This window comes from Ammospiza nelsoni, chromosome 5 (genome assembly GCF_027579445.1).
Source record: "Ammospiza nelsoni isolate bAmmNel1 chromosome 5, bAmmNel1.pri, whole genome shotgun sequence".
Lineage (NCBI taxonomy): Eukaryota > Metazoa > Chordata > Aves > Passeriformes > Passerellidae > Ammospiza > Ammospiza nelsoni.
Genome location: NC_080637.1, coordinates 52,835,285 through 52,848,895, shown reverse-complemented (window position 1 = coordinate 52,848,895; position 13,611 = coordinate 52,835,285). Strand labels below are relative to the sequence as shown.

Below are 13,611 nucleotides of genomic sequence, written 5' to 3'. Positions count from 1 at the left end.
TTATATATACAACATGATCCAAAGCAGTCTTATGGGGTTTGGGAACAAGGGTGCACCAAGATGGGGATGTGCTGAGCACTATGAAACCAGCAGCAGCTCCTCAGGCAGGGGATGGTTGGCTGCCTGAGGAGACCAAGCTGCACATCTGCCATGGGAGACAGAGGGATTTCTGTGCCCTCTGCTCTCCCACCTCACGCATTGCTCAGCATACCCCACCCTCCTGCTACATATTGCAAACAAAAACCCCACCAGAAACCACATAATTATTGGTGTTTGTGAGTGCCAGGAAGTTACCCTCTTCTTCCTCCCATGGTGCAGAGGACAAAGCACCTGTACCCAGTATCTCCCTGTCTGGGGACTGCAGAGCTCCTGCTTTTCCACTGTACACCTCCCACTGCCACCTTTCCAGTCAGAAAAACAAATCTAAAACAAATTTGTGGTGATCAAAACCATTTGGGCTAGGATAGGGCTCAGGAGAGCAAAGCGAATGCCAGGTACAGCAGGGCCGGCTGCTGCACTGAAGCTTTCCTGCAAGCAGGGAGCGTGCTGGCCCACGCTGCAGGAGGGACATGGCTCTGTCTCATCGCTCTGGGGCGGTGCAGGGAGAAGAGGCCAGTCAAGTGTGTTTATGTTTGAGAAGAACAAAGGAGAGTGGAGGAGAGTGGGGTGCCTGTGCCAGAGATGTTTCAGAGATCACTTGCTCCTCCTGGGCCAGAGCACCAGCCTGGGACCACCAGCGTAGGAGGAAGTGGTGTGTGCAGAGCTGCATTTCCAGCAGGCAAAGTCAGAGCAGAGGGAAGAGAAATCCCAGGAGACTTAGGATGGTGACAAATGTGACACCAGGTGATTAACATCAGACACCAGGCTCCCAACCCGTGAGGTGTGCGGTATGGTGCAAATACACCCCAGCAGCTTACCTGGCTGCGCTCAGGTTTCCCTTGGGAGAGGCTGAATTAAAAAAGTTAGGCACCTGGGGAACACAAAGTGTGACCAAGTCAAGGGAGGCCATCAGCTGCACCCCAGCAGTGAGTGCTGCCCCTTCCACCTGGCACTGCACCCCACAAACAGCACTCCCAGCTTGGGGTGCAATCCCAGGGCTTTCTGAGAGTCACCCAAGACAGTGCAGACAGTCTGTGCAAGCCAACAAACCTTCTGCTGCAGACCACAGATGAGTGAATCAGCTGAACTTGGGCAGGGAACAGCTGAGTGCCTGTGCAGCAGAAGTGTGCAGCAGTTCCAAGGGTAAATGTAGACCAGATCTCCTAACTGTGGTATCCCAGGGAAAAAAGGGCCTAGCACTCATTCACCAAGGCTTTTTCAGTCTCCTGGGGAGGAAAGAGCATCATCAACAGGTATTTCAGAGTTCTTAGTAATCCCCCATGGAAGCAGAGATGGTTCAATAATCACACTGGTTCTCTGGTGTTGCCAAAATGCTCCTGCAGATCCACCTGTATTTCAGCACATGAAATTAATACTGCATGCCTTCTCTACCTAACACCTCTTATAATTTTTTTTTTTTAAATACAGAATAAAAAAAGTTGGTGGACAACCCTATTTGCAGAAAAAAAGACAGACTTGAACTGGAAAAAAAATCCTGGTTCAAGCAAATAACTGGGAGACATCTTACATTTTCCCTTTCTTTTTTTAGGTGGTAAGGAAACCAGCACTTGACTTCATACAGCAAAATATATAACCAAAACTAACACCAGCTTTGTAAGAGGAAACCAGAACTGACAGCTCTTCCTGCAGTCTTGACTGCTAATGCATAAACATTGATGATCAGAGGTCATAAGGCATACATCCCATGCATATGACAGCACCTCCATGGTACTTATGATTTCTGCTTGTAAAAAACTTAAATTTGTCACTTAATGGTAACAGTAAGTAGAAGTTGGAAGAACTGTATTTGTGAAATGCTTATTTTTAAATGTGAATTTTTTTAAATGTTAAGTTTTTCCCCTTACATTCCACATCAAAGAAGCTGAAGTATTTATAGACAGAAACTTCTGCAAGGAACATAGACTTTTGCAGAAGATTTGAGACCAATTTTTCTTTCAATCACTGGAGGCTAATTCACATTTCTAGGTGAAAAGATTTTTGTTTTAAACTCAGCAAGTATGTCTCAGACCTCTGAAATGTCAATCTGAAGTGTTCCACTAAAGAAAGGAGGGGAAAACAAGAAACTGTAAGTTCAAACCCGTAAGAACTCACAGCAGTGTGTGTAAGTACATGTACTGCTTCTGAACCTGCACAAACACAGTATTTGAACCTAAAAAACCCCGTAAGAACAAAGGGATTACAACAGTGAAATGCCATTATGCCTTCTAAGATCCTGCACTTAAAGGGATGTTCCATCAAAAGGCACTGCAGTCCATCAATCACCATCTGCTCCCCTTACACGAGTCCTTGGCAGGCTCCCCTCTTGCTCTGGGGTGTTGTTTCCCTGCAGCCGCCCTCTTGTGCCGGCATCCAGCCTTGCAGGCAGCCGCCATCCCTGGCCGGGAGGTGGGCTCGGCAGGACAGGTAACAGCCAACACACTCCTGTCAAAACCGAGCTGGGAAAACAGCACTGCACTGCCCTTCCTTGTATCCTGCAAAAATCCTGCCATCTGCACATTCTCTGCAAGATCCATCATCTGAAGTCACAAAAGGCAGCGCGTTTCAAGCTTGTATGTGGCTAAAATGTCTGTTGGCTGCTTTCAAGTACACAGAATAAACATGACACAGACACACTGCCACATCCATCTTCCCATTTTATTGTAATCCCCCAAAATGATCCAGTGAGGATGGTCAACTTCCCCTCCAGCCTTGGTTAATGAATGTAAAAGAAACACTCTAAGTCCCACTGCATTGGGCCTGACCCCAAAATTGGGCTCCATTGAATCAGAGCTGTGGGACACAGTGAGCAGCATTACCCAACCCAACTTTCACATGCTCAGAGCTTCTTAAAATGTTGGATTAGCACATCCCTAATTTAAGTCACAAACTTTACTAGGCAAAAAAACCTCTCAAGGCAACATACTCAGTTCTACTCAGATTTTCCAAAAACCTGTGGAATGCCTACTTGTCCTGAGTCAAATTCACCAGGTGCTGTGTTAAATGGGAGAGGCTGGGGTAAGACAGTGTCTCCAGCTTAGCTAGCCCATCTCAACCTGAGCAGGAGACTAGTCCCAACTCCAGATTTCTTACCCAGAACACATGCAGCAGTACAGACTATGCATCTCCCTGCCCACAAGTGCAACACCTTGTCTATCAGAGTACTTCCACATGTAGAAAGAGCTCCAGGCACTCAGGTGGGGTGACAGCAGCTCTGGTTCATACACCACCTTCAATGATGGAGGTGGTCTTGCAGCACAGCACTTAGTGACAACTCAGGCAAGTCTGAAGTCCTGCCTGAGCAGGGAAATGGAGGAAGGACTGCATATAAAAACCAAGACTTACGTATTTCTTTGCCCCGTCCTCACAGAAAAACAATGCCATATAACAAGGAGGAGGGGCATTAATTATGGCTAGGAGTGGTAAAAATAGGTGTATCCTCAGCTGTTGTGTTTCCAGAACAGGAATGTGATATTTGAGCATCCTACAGAGCCCAAAAAGTGTGGGAAGATGATAACTCTAGTCAGTTTTGTGTAAGGCCTGGAGACATGGGTGCCTTGTTGGCTCCTAGCCTTTTATAACAGCAATAGGTCTCAGTTTAATGGCTTTCTTGCTGATGCCAGCTTCATGGCAGGTGTTAACCACATCAGTCACGTTCTTGTAAGACTCTGGTGCCTGGAGGGGGGGAAAAAAAGAAAAGACAAAACTATAAACAACTGATAGTCACAGGAAATCAGGCGTAGAAATCCACTCTTCACAAAAATAACCATGTCAATGAAGAGTGTAGAAGCAGGTGCAGGTGAACATATTGAGAATCTGTCCACCTGATGTATCTAAGAAATCTGTAAGACACTTAGCTTTCCAAATAAGCTGTCATCATATTTCAGATAAAATATTAGCTATTTTAATCCAGTTTTTCAGATAATGAGTGCCCCAGCATGTTAGAATTGCAAGCCTCATTATCTAGTAGGAAGTGACTCCAACTTGTTCTTTACAGGTCGCCTTTAAGTTTTATCTTCACTGCTCCTTAGTGACAGCAGTCAAGGTTTAACTCTAGAGTTTCCCCCTCTGGCCCCTATTCTGACAAGGAAGCTGCTCTTGAATACAGACTTTAATGTTATCAATATGTTCATATAACACCAACACCCAGAAAAGCATAGTGTCAAATGATTAACACTTTTATGAGTGAGGTTGTGAACAGAAAAGGCATGCTCACATTAATGCAGAGGAACACCCAAGTCATAATACTCAAAGTTCTCTGACCATTCAGAGTTCTCTTCTTGAGCAAATATAGGAGTTCATCTTAAAAGAGGATCTTTCAAGGTGCTACTAATCTACATGAAAGCTGCCGAGTAAGGTAAATTTAAGGCAGGGAGAACACCATTCAAGAAGAAAATCCATAAAACATAACTAGTTTTGTAGATGCTCACACAAAGACAGCAACTATCCCTATCACCAGGCAGAAGAGGAAAAAAATACCCCCAAAACCTGTCAATCAGGCATCTCGCCTTTCAGCATGCTTTTAGCATAGAGAACATTTCACATCATTTTCCAAAAAAATTGACAGCTCTATCAGAAATCACACAAGCTGCATATTTACAGTACTGGCAATTGCTTAGCACTGCAAAAAATCAGGTCAGGGAAGGTCATTCAGTCAGGGAGCAAGACCCCCCCTTTTCCTTCTAAGATAATGAAGTACTAAACTCACTTCTTCCATGACCAGTTTGGGAGAAGCAACACGGATGGCAATGCCCATGTCAGCCAGCTTGTCCAGTACGTCCTGGAAGTCCAAGTTACGTCGAGATTTGGCTCGAGACAGTGCACGACCCTAGGCAAACAGTTGTGTTAGTTCTACTTTTTGTAGCAGTTTGGAAAAACAAAACTCTTTCTTATCAAAAAAACCCATTATTGCTTTATAAGCAAACACAGAATGACTGAGAGCACAGACCACAGTAAATACGAAGACAGGAAATTAATTTGGCCTTCAGGTTGATAGTGGAACCCTGCAAAAAGTTAAAGATAGAATCTAAAATGTTAGGCTTTGTGCTTTCCCAGATCAACTGCACCTGCGTAAGCAGTATGATAAATTATGTAATTGTTAGATGTGATGATTGTTTAGTAATTAAATGTAATTATTATATAACCATAAGAAGAATAGTGAGAAACTATGTTGGAAATTCGGAGAGGAGCTAAATTTATGTATACAATAGAACAATAGAAGTTTAATAATTAACATGAAAGTTATGTAATGATAGAGTATAAAACATGATCATTTCGGATGTATGGTCGGAGTCAGATTTGGGTTGAATATACCCCGATTCCCAGAGCTCTTAATAAAAAGCACCACATATAGTCCCCGTGATTATGTGTTTCTGAACACTAACAAGGTCACAGGCTCCTGCAAAATCACACCTCTGGTATGATGAGTAGGAAACTTTCATTTGTATAACACACTTGTCTGCAAGTATCATTTTTTACCCAAACCAAACAGTATTCAGGACTTGGAATTTACTGGAAGATGCTTCTCTTCCTCAATCATTGTCTCACACTATGAATAACAGGGGAGAAAACAACTTCTAACTACTGAGGAGTTATATATATAGACAGCCTCAGCCCAGTTAACCCCCTAGTTAGCTCAGAGGTATCAGAATTGCATAAAATAAGCTTATTCTCCACATCTTCATCCTAACATCTGCCTTATAAAGAGCAGTATCCCCTAGGTTTTCTGCAGAAGGAGTCACAACTACTCGGTAAGGGACCAAGACTTCTACCTTGCAGTTCTCCTGGGCAAGGACTACTGGCAAGGCTAATGTCTGCTTGTATGACCAACAGAGGAATCACACATTGGCTGACCCTTCAACAACTTTGTTCTCTGGGTCAAGTCTCATCCCAATGCCTCCCTGAAATAACTTCTTGACTTACAGCTCCATGGCAAGTAGTTCCAAAGGTCTCAGTCATGCCTTGCTCTGTGCCAGTGAGGACATAGCTGCAGGTGCCCATTGTGCCACCGATCAAAACAGGCTGTCCAGTCAGCTGTGGATGCAAAGCATTCATTCGTAAGAAAAAGCTGAAAAATCTCATTCTTAATAAAAATCTGAGATGAACTGTGTCTCCAGAAAAGGAAGTCAGATTAACATTCCTTGAGAGCATCCCTGGCTGTCTCAGGTGCCTGGAATCAAAGCATTCTAGAAAACTAACTGCTCTGAAAGATGCAGACCAGTAGATCAAAAGCCTTGTGTCCAACAGACAGACAAGGCAAACCACTGAATCCTGAAGTCCATAAAGGACTTTCTTTCCTTTCATGTTCTTCCAACCATTTTGTGTCTGGAGCAGAAAGAGAAGCTCAGTGCCCCAAAGATCTAACACACACAGAAGCTGAATACTGCCATCCCACCAGGGTTCCAGTGCTGTTACCTTAAAAAATGAACTCACAGCATTTAGGTATCTGTTAGGAACCCTAAAATTGTCTGATTAATCCAGAATTCTTTATTTCCTTCTCCCAAAGCTAAACTTACTTGATAATCAACAGCAATAAGAGGATGGTGAGGGGGGAAGGCCCTGGTTGATCCCTTTCTGTGCACCAGCAGAGTCCGCTCCTTTCCATCCACTACATGCTGTTCCACTTTGGCAATGTTGTGAGACACATCATAGATAACGTGCATGTCAAGGTCATCTGGGGTTGTGTTGAACACTTTGGCAAAAGCCTAAAAAGAGAACAAGTCAGGATGTGAGACACAAGATCATCATAATTCAGCCACAGTGGAACTGAATACAACAGTGCTGAGAATGACAGAATTGGACTGCATAGATTGTTTCTCTGCCACTGCCAGCTTCCTGTTGTAATTCAGTCAGATATCAATTAGGCAAATTTGTGCAACTCTGAAAAGCTGGCTTTAGCAACGTAATTCCCCAATTTTAGCAACAAAACCCCCAGTTTTCTTATATCCTCTGTTTCCAGCTCAAGGTGTTTTCAAAAATACTGCTTAAGCAGCTTCTGCCAAGTACAACCTGGTGATGTTGAGAGGTTTTAGACAGATTGTCAGGACTACATCTTTGTGCAAGTCTCTCCGGAAAAAAACAGTTTAAGAAACACACAAATGAAATAAAGTTAAATAATGCAACTACTCTCTGTTCTCTATGTCTGGGATGAAGCAGGAAAAATATCTGCATCAGAGACAACTGTGATCCTACCTGTCGTGTTAGGAAAGTCATGGAAGAGCGGTTAACCCAGGCATAGTTGCCAGCAGCTGCCATTCCCTTTAGGTAATCCTGTCCCTCTGCAGAGGCAATCCTGGCACACGCCAGCTGCCGATCATTCACTATGATTTTGTCCCGTTTCATAGCTTTTTCCATAGCCACCAGTGCATCTGGAAAATAAACACAGTAAGTCTAAGTGACTTCTTATTTTGCTGCAATCTTTGAGATTAACAGGGTGTCTGTAATTTATATCCTAAAACTGAACTCATGTGTCAATGGTCAAGCCCAAGGCCATTTCTCAAACACAAACGCAAATCTGTGGCAGAACGTTATCAACTGTTTGCAAACAGATAACCACCAGACCAGGCAATTCAGGATCCTCTCAGCAATTCACTGCAGGAAATGCTCTTTGGTGCTGGAGTTTGCCGTCAGTGACAAGACCATGCTGGGGAGTTTGCCTCACTCCAGGTAGCTACACCAGTCAGATCATACCTGTGGCAACCTGGTGGCCCAGCCCTCTGCTTCCACTGTGGATCATCACGCACACCTGCCCTTTGTGGTCAATGCCCATTTTCTTGGCAGCGTATTCGTTGTAAATCTCATCCACCACCTGGATCTCGGCGTAATGATTTCCAGCTCCCAGGGTCCCCAGCTGCCAATCACAACACACTGATCAGACAGGGAGCCTTTGGGAGCACAGGGGAGAGCTACAGCAACAGGCAATAGGGCAAATTGCTACAGCAAAGTTTTGGGTTTAGAAAAGGTTTTTTGGGAGAAAAATATTCCCATATAAACTGCAAGGAAGTAGAACTCAGTAGCATCACCACTTTCCTTTTTGCTCAAACTTGTAACTACCTGTGATGTTGGAACAAGACTGTGATTAAACACGAGGAGCAGGATCTACATACAGACTGTGCTGCCACTTTTTTCCAACTTACTTCGGCCTGGATGGGAAGAGTGTAGCGTATTGAAACTTCAGTTTGTACAGACAAAGCAGACAGGCTTATACTCAGTTATAACTCCACAAAGAAATTACAATATCTTGTTAATCACGTACTTAAAACTTTTCAGTAGATTATAACAAGTTATTCCATTTCCAAGCCAAATTTTTTCAACTATGTAACAGATGCAAGGCAAATGATGAAAATTGGGGACATAACATTATTTTGAGGTTAAAATGCTGTAATTTTGCACCACCCCAATTAATAAAAAATAATATCAATTAGACCAAGAATGTACAAGAAAGCTTTACAAATATGTCATTAGTATAGCCATCTCAAATTGTTCCACACAGAGTAGTGTGAAATATATATACAAATTAAATCACACTATATATAGAAATTAAATCCAACTCTTAAAATGTGATTCAGTTATGAGCTAGTTCCATTTATTATTGTATCTTTTCTTGCCCTGCTATTACTTGCTGAGCAAACATGGATGAAAGTTGAACACTAACTCGCCTATCTCTTAAAAACAAAATGCATCTGGATGTGGAAATGGCACCCAATATAACTTCCAGTACCAGATGTTAACAGATGAAAACCTGATGGCCCCAGAGACCTTGGATTAGCCCAGTATTATTCTTCTCTGTTTCAGCTTTGTCAAGCATTATTCAGAACTGACCTCACCATCTCACCTTTCCCCCTGCCCAGAAACACTAGACAGAGTTTGAAGAAAAGACACAGAGAACTACTTTCTAACATTTATATTTGAACCCTGGGAGCATGCACAGCCCCACTGAAAGATAACATTACCTGAGGCAGGCCCCTTTTCTTTGCCCTTGAAGAGACTTTGTTGGGGTCGGCCTGTAGCATTCTTCCATATTCCTCACAGTGCTCCTTGTCCTCTGCCCAGGCATAGCCCTCTCGGAGGGACCAGTCCACACCCATCTCCAGTGCCTCTTCCAAATCCCTGCAATTTCCAAACACCTACACATAAGATGACTATCCTTGGATATCCTCAAAACTCCACTGGATATGGCCTTGAGCAACTTGATGCCTTTTTTTGACAGACCTAACTTTAGATTTAGATCCTTCCTGCAAGGAATTGGGTGAGATGACCTCAAAAGATCCCATCCAACCTAAATTATTCTATTATGTTATGGTCAGCCCCCAGCTCTCCTAACAATATGTCCAGCTTCTTAATACTTCATGAAAGCTCTACAAATATATTAACTTTTGGTACATCATCACTTTTTCCTCTTTGCTGGGTGGAAATATCCTATTTTCTATCTATAATCCTCTCTTTCAAAAAAGGCCTTTATGTTCATGGAAGTTTTCAGAAGAAATGAGAACCCAGCAAGAACCTTTAAGGGGTTTAAATGGGGAAGGAAAGAGCTGACTGTGCATTGATGATGATATCAGTCCTGGTAAGGCACACATGCAGAAAGAACAGAAAGCAGTCTAGAATGACTTTTCCTTTCTTAAGTCTCTCACTGATGAATCTTGCGTCAAAACAAACAACAGAGATGTCCCCTCTAGTGATGTGTGCACAGTCATTCTCTTACTTGGCATTCATGGGGATGACACCTTTGGAGCCAACACCAACAGGAATGTGGTCAAACATAGCCTGGGCGAGCTGTTCTTTCACAGGCTGCACATCGCTTTCGTCCAAATTTGTCCGCAGCAAGCGGACACCACAGTTGATGTCAAAGCCGACACCACCTGCAAGAGCAGAAAAAGCCATGTCAGGGAGCACGTTCTGAAGGCTGCAATCTCACTCCTTTTCCCGTGACACAGTACTGAGGGAAAATAAGCAGAACTGTACTAAGTTTCATTTTAACAGATTTACATGAAGCCTCAGATTTCAAGACATAGCTGTATGATTGCCTACAGAGCTCTCCATTTACAAAGTTACTCCAGCAAGCTGACAAAGAGAAGTGGACACAATTATAAAACACACTGCCCATAGAAAGAAGAGAGAATGTTCCTGTTCCACTGCCTAAGGTCAGAAGAAAAGTGACAGATCTTAGAATAGCTCCCTGATGTAAAATGCTCTTAAAGCAATACCTAAAAGTAAGTTCTTTTTTGAATCTTCACTGGAATAAATAATAAATAGTTATAAGAAGTAATAAATACTTATAAGGAATACTATACTTCAGTTCTTGATGTTTTGCTTAACTATTTATAATAATAAATTCTATAAGGCAATGCCAAATGTGAAAGATAATCATGCCAGTTTTGTTATGTAGGTTCTGCTATTACTAATGTTAGAGGGGAGATACCAAACTAAGAGACTTTGGGTCTCAGTCAATCAGGAACACTTGAACTGATTAAAGCAAAACTAAAAACGAGTATCATGTTTCATGACAACCACACAAGCTTCAGACTGTCAGTAACCAAAGATCTGGGTGTTTACTAAAAAGACAGACATACTGTAAAGTCATGTTTTAAGTGGAGAAATATCCTCAAAAGATGTTTTCAAACTACTCAAAGAAACTAGTCAGTTCTTTATCAATCTGGTGAAACAAGGTCAAAGACTTCAGAACGGAAGGACATCACAAGTCCAAGCTGCAACACAAGGGCAATTCTCCCTGTACTGTTTAGCTGTTCTCAGTGTAATGACCTGCTCCATAAAGAATAAACACTCTAAGTGCAAGAATTAAGCACCCCTTAACTTCCTGTAATTCTCATATTTTTTGCTTTGTTTCTGAATGTAAAGTCCTGCCATTTTGAAAAGTACTTTTATGCCATCCCAGATATTTCTCAGAGCAGGTCAAGCCAGTCATCCTTACCTGGTGAAACCACTGCTTCAGGATCACTCATATCAAAGGCAGCCATGTTGCCAATAGCAAATCCATAACCAGAATGGACATCTGGAAGGCCTATTGATCTCTGAAAGGCAATTTTAAAGCTTTATGAAACAATTCTTGCAGAGTAGCCTTGGTTGTACTATGCCTTGTGGCAGTGGTTGTCATATTTGCAAACAAATATACCAAAAAGAGAATGGATGTTCAGATGTAGGTAGAGTGAACACATCAACTCAGGTAAGGGTCTAATCTCCTGCACTTACAGAACAGTCAAAAAAAGCAGGGAGCAGATCTCTGAAGCAAACACCCTGTGACACCCAGAAAGTTACCAGAAATTTGAACTTTTCAGTATCTATTAAAGTGCTACCACACACTGAAGTGAAGAGTACTTTTGAATGGAATTCTGTGCTTCTTCTGCCTCTCCTTGACATCACAGAGAAATCCTTGGTTTGGAGAGAAAAAGTTAAGATCTGATGTAGATGATTGTAGCATCTCTTCTACAAACTACCAGCCAAAATTCCCACTTTAGAAGGTTGTTACTATTCTACCTTACTCCATTTTGGCCTGACCCCTAAGGCATTTAATAGCATGATGGTCTGCCTTTTACTGCATCCATAAATTTAAAACTTCTGCCAAAAGAGACAATTTAAAAAAATGTGTTATTTGTTACTTATTAATATATGCAACATTGAATGTGAAAAGGATAATTTCCACATTGTACTCTGCACTTCTTGAAAAGAGTCACAGGTAAGCATTTTCCTCCTGCATCATTATGTGATGCTTTGCTTCCAAAAAGGCACAGGATGAGGGAAGTCAGTGTTGAGTGCATGTGAAGGGTCACTACTCACATGAGGACAGTAACAATAGTACAGATAATGGTACCACTTCCTGCTCTCTCCACACTTCTCCATGTATTCCAGAGCAGAGGCAATTCAAAACCAACAAGCAGTTAGTATGAACAGCAGGAAAAGGTGGCTCAAGAAACTGAAACAGCATGAAAACCTCTATGTCAAAAGACAAGCAATGAAGTAAGTGGCTGCTTCTCTCTCTGATACTTCAGTTTTGCAGCCTGCCCTTGCAAGCACTCCTTCCTCAGACTTGGGTTCCTAACACACAAACTGCCTTGAGAACAACTTTGATCCATAGCTCTTCTCGTGAAAGAGTTTCCATTTGGAATGCAATAATCTCAGGCTAATGGGAACAGAAAAAGAGCAGATTTTTCAAAGCAGGTACTCACGTGAACAATGCCAGGCAATGCAGCCACATTCCCAATCTGTTTCATAGCAGGCAGAAAGCCACCCGCACCTGAAAAAGATTTTTTAAAAAAAGTAATCTGATAATTTACCATGATAATCACAATGAAACACTTTCTAAAGAGGCTGTTTAAAACACTGACAAAAAAGTCAGCCACCAGCAAGACTTCTAACCTGGTATAAAGAGCCTGGCATTGTACACAATCTGCAGTTTCATTAAATTATTTCACTGAAGACCAACTTCTGCTGTTTGTACCCATAGTGCGGGGTCTGTGCTAACAACAGCAGCGTGCTGCCCCAGCCCAGCTGGCGGCTGGGATCCAGCCCTGCGCTCCAGCCCCACAGCGAGCAGCCCCAGGCAGCATCCCCCGGTGAACTCTGAGAGCGGCATTCAGGGGACACTCCGAGCAGCGGCAGCGCTGGCACAGCCCGCCACAGCGGCATTCAGGGGACACTCCGAGCAGCGGCAGCGCTGGCACAGCCCGCCACAGCGGCATTCAGGGGACACTCCGAGCAGCGGCAGCGCTGGCACAGCCCGCCACAGCGGCATTCAGGGGACACTCCGAGCAGCGGCAGCGCTGGCACAGCCCGCCACAGCGGTCGCGGCCCGCGCACGGCGGGAGAGCGCGCTCCCGTCCGCCGCCTCTCCGCGCCCGGCGCCGGGCCTGCCCGCTGCACTCTGCAGCTCGCAGAGCGACGTGCGGGGACACAGGACTAGAGGACAGCTTTAAGTTGTGCCGGGAGAGACTGAGCTTGGACATTAGGAGGAATGTTTTCGCGGAAAGACTGATTACACGTAAGGAGGTAGCGGAGTCACCGTCCCTGGAAGCGTTCAAGGAAAGGATGGACGGAGCACTCAGTGCCACGGTCTAGTTGGCATGGTGCTGCTCGGTCACACGTTGCACTCGATGATCTTAGAGATCTTTTCCAAACCGACTGATTCTATGTTACCCCCGGGGTCAGGGGGTCCGCTCCCCGCCGGACCCACCTCCGCCGCGGCAGGCATTGCGCAGCTCCTCGAACATCAGCTTCTCCAGCGGGTCGTTCACGTAGAAAACGCCCTCCACCTGCGGGGAGAGCCGTCAGCCGTCCGGGCCGCCCCGAGCCCGACTCCGCGCCCCTTCCCCGACCCCCACCCCGGGCACCCAGGCCCCGTCCCACGCACACGCATGTTCGGCACGAAGCCCTTCTTGATCCGCCAGCAGTTCTTGTCGATCTTGTCCAGGTACTGCAGCTCATCGTTGTAGCTGCGGCTCATGGCGGCGGCGCTCCCGGTCGGCGGATCCCGATTGCAGCGCCGGCCGGCGGCAGGAACTG

General features: G+C 44.3%; 1 protein-coding gene across 1 annotated transcript; it reads right to left on the bottom strand.

Annotated features, from left to right (window-relative positions):
* Positions 1-2,740: 2,740 nt before the first annotated feature.
* Positions 2,741-13,611, bottom strand: RTCB (RNA 2',3'-cyclic phosphate and 5'-OH ligase). The gene is made up of 12 exons (XM_059473132.1): positions 13,460-13,611; positions 13,283-13,361; positions 12,279-12,346; positions 11,027-11,126; positions 9,800-9,956; positions 9,048-9,204; positions 7,786-7,945; positions 7,288-7,463; positions 6,612-6,800; positions 6,019-6,129; positions 4,805-4,924; positions 2,741-3,771 (listed from the first exon to the last, which is right to left on the bottom strand). The coding sequence occupies exons 1-12, from the start codon at positions 13,550-13,552 to the stop codon at positions 3,664-3,666; spliced, it is 1,518 nt and encodes a 505-aa protein (XP_059329115.1). The 5' UTR covers positions 13,553-13,611; the 3' UTR covers positions 2,741-3,663.

Excerpts from the sequence above, each read along its gene's own strand:
- RTCB (XM_059473132.1), bottom strand. The coding sequence starts at position 13,552 with ATGAGCCGCAGCTACAACGATGAGCTGCAGTACCTGGACAAGATCGAC. Across the intron at positions 7,464-7,785 it reads GGGCCACCAGGTTGCCACAG|ATGCACTGGTGGCTATGGAA; the intron begins GTATGATCTGAC and ends TTTATTTTCCAG. Across the intron at positions 3,772-4,804 it reads CCAAACTGGTCATGGAAGAA|GCACCAGAGTCTTACAAGAA; the intron begins GTGAGTTTAGTA and ends CCCCCCCTCCAG.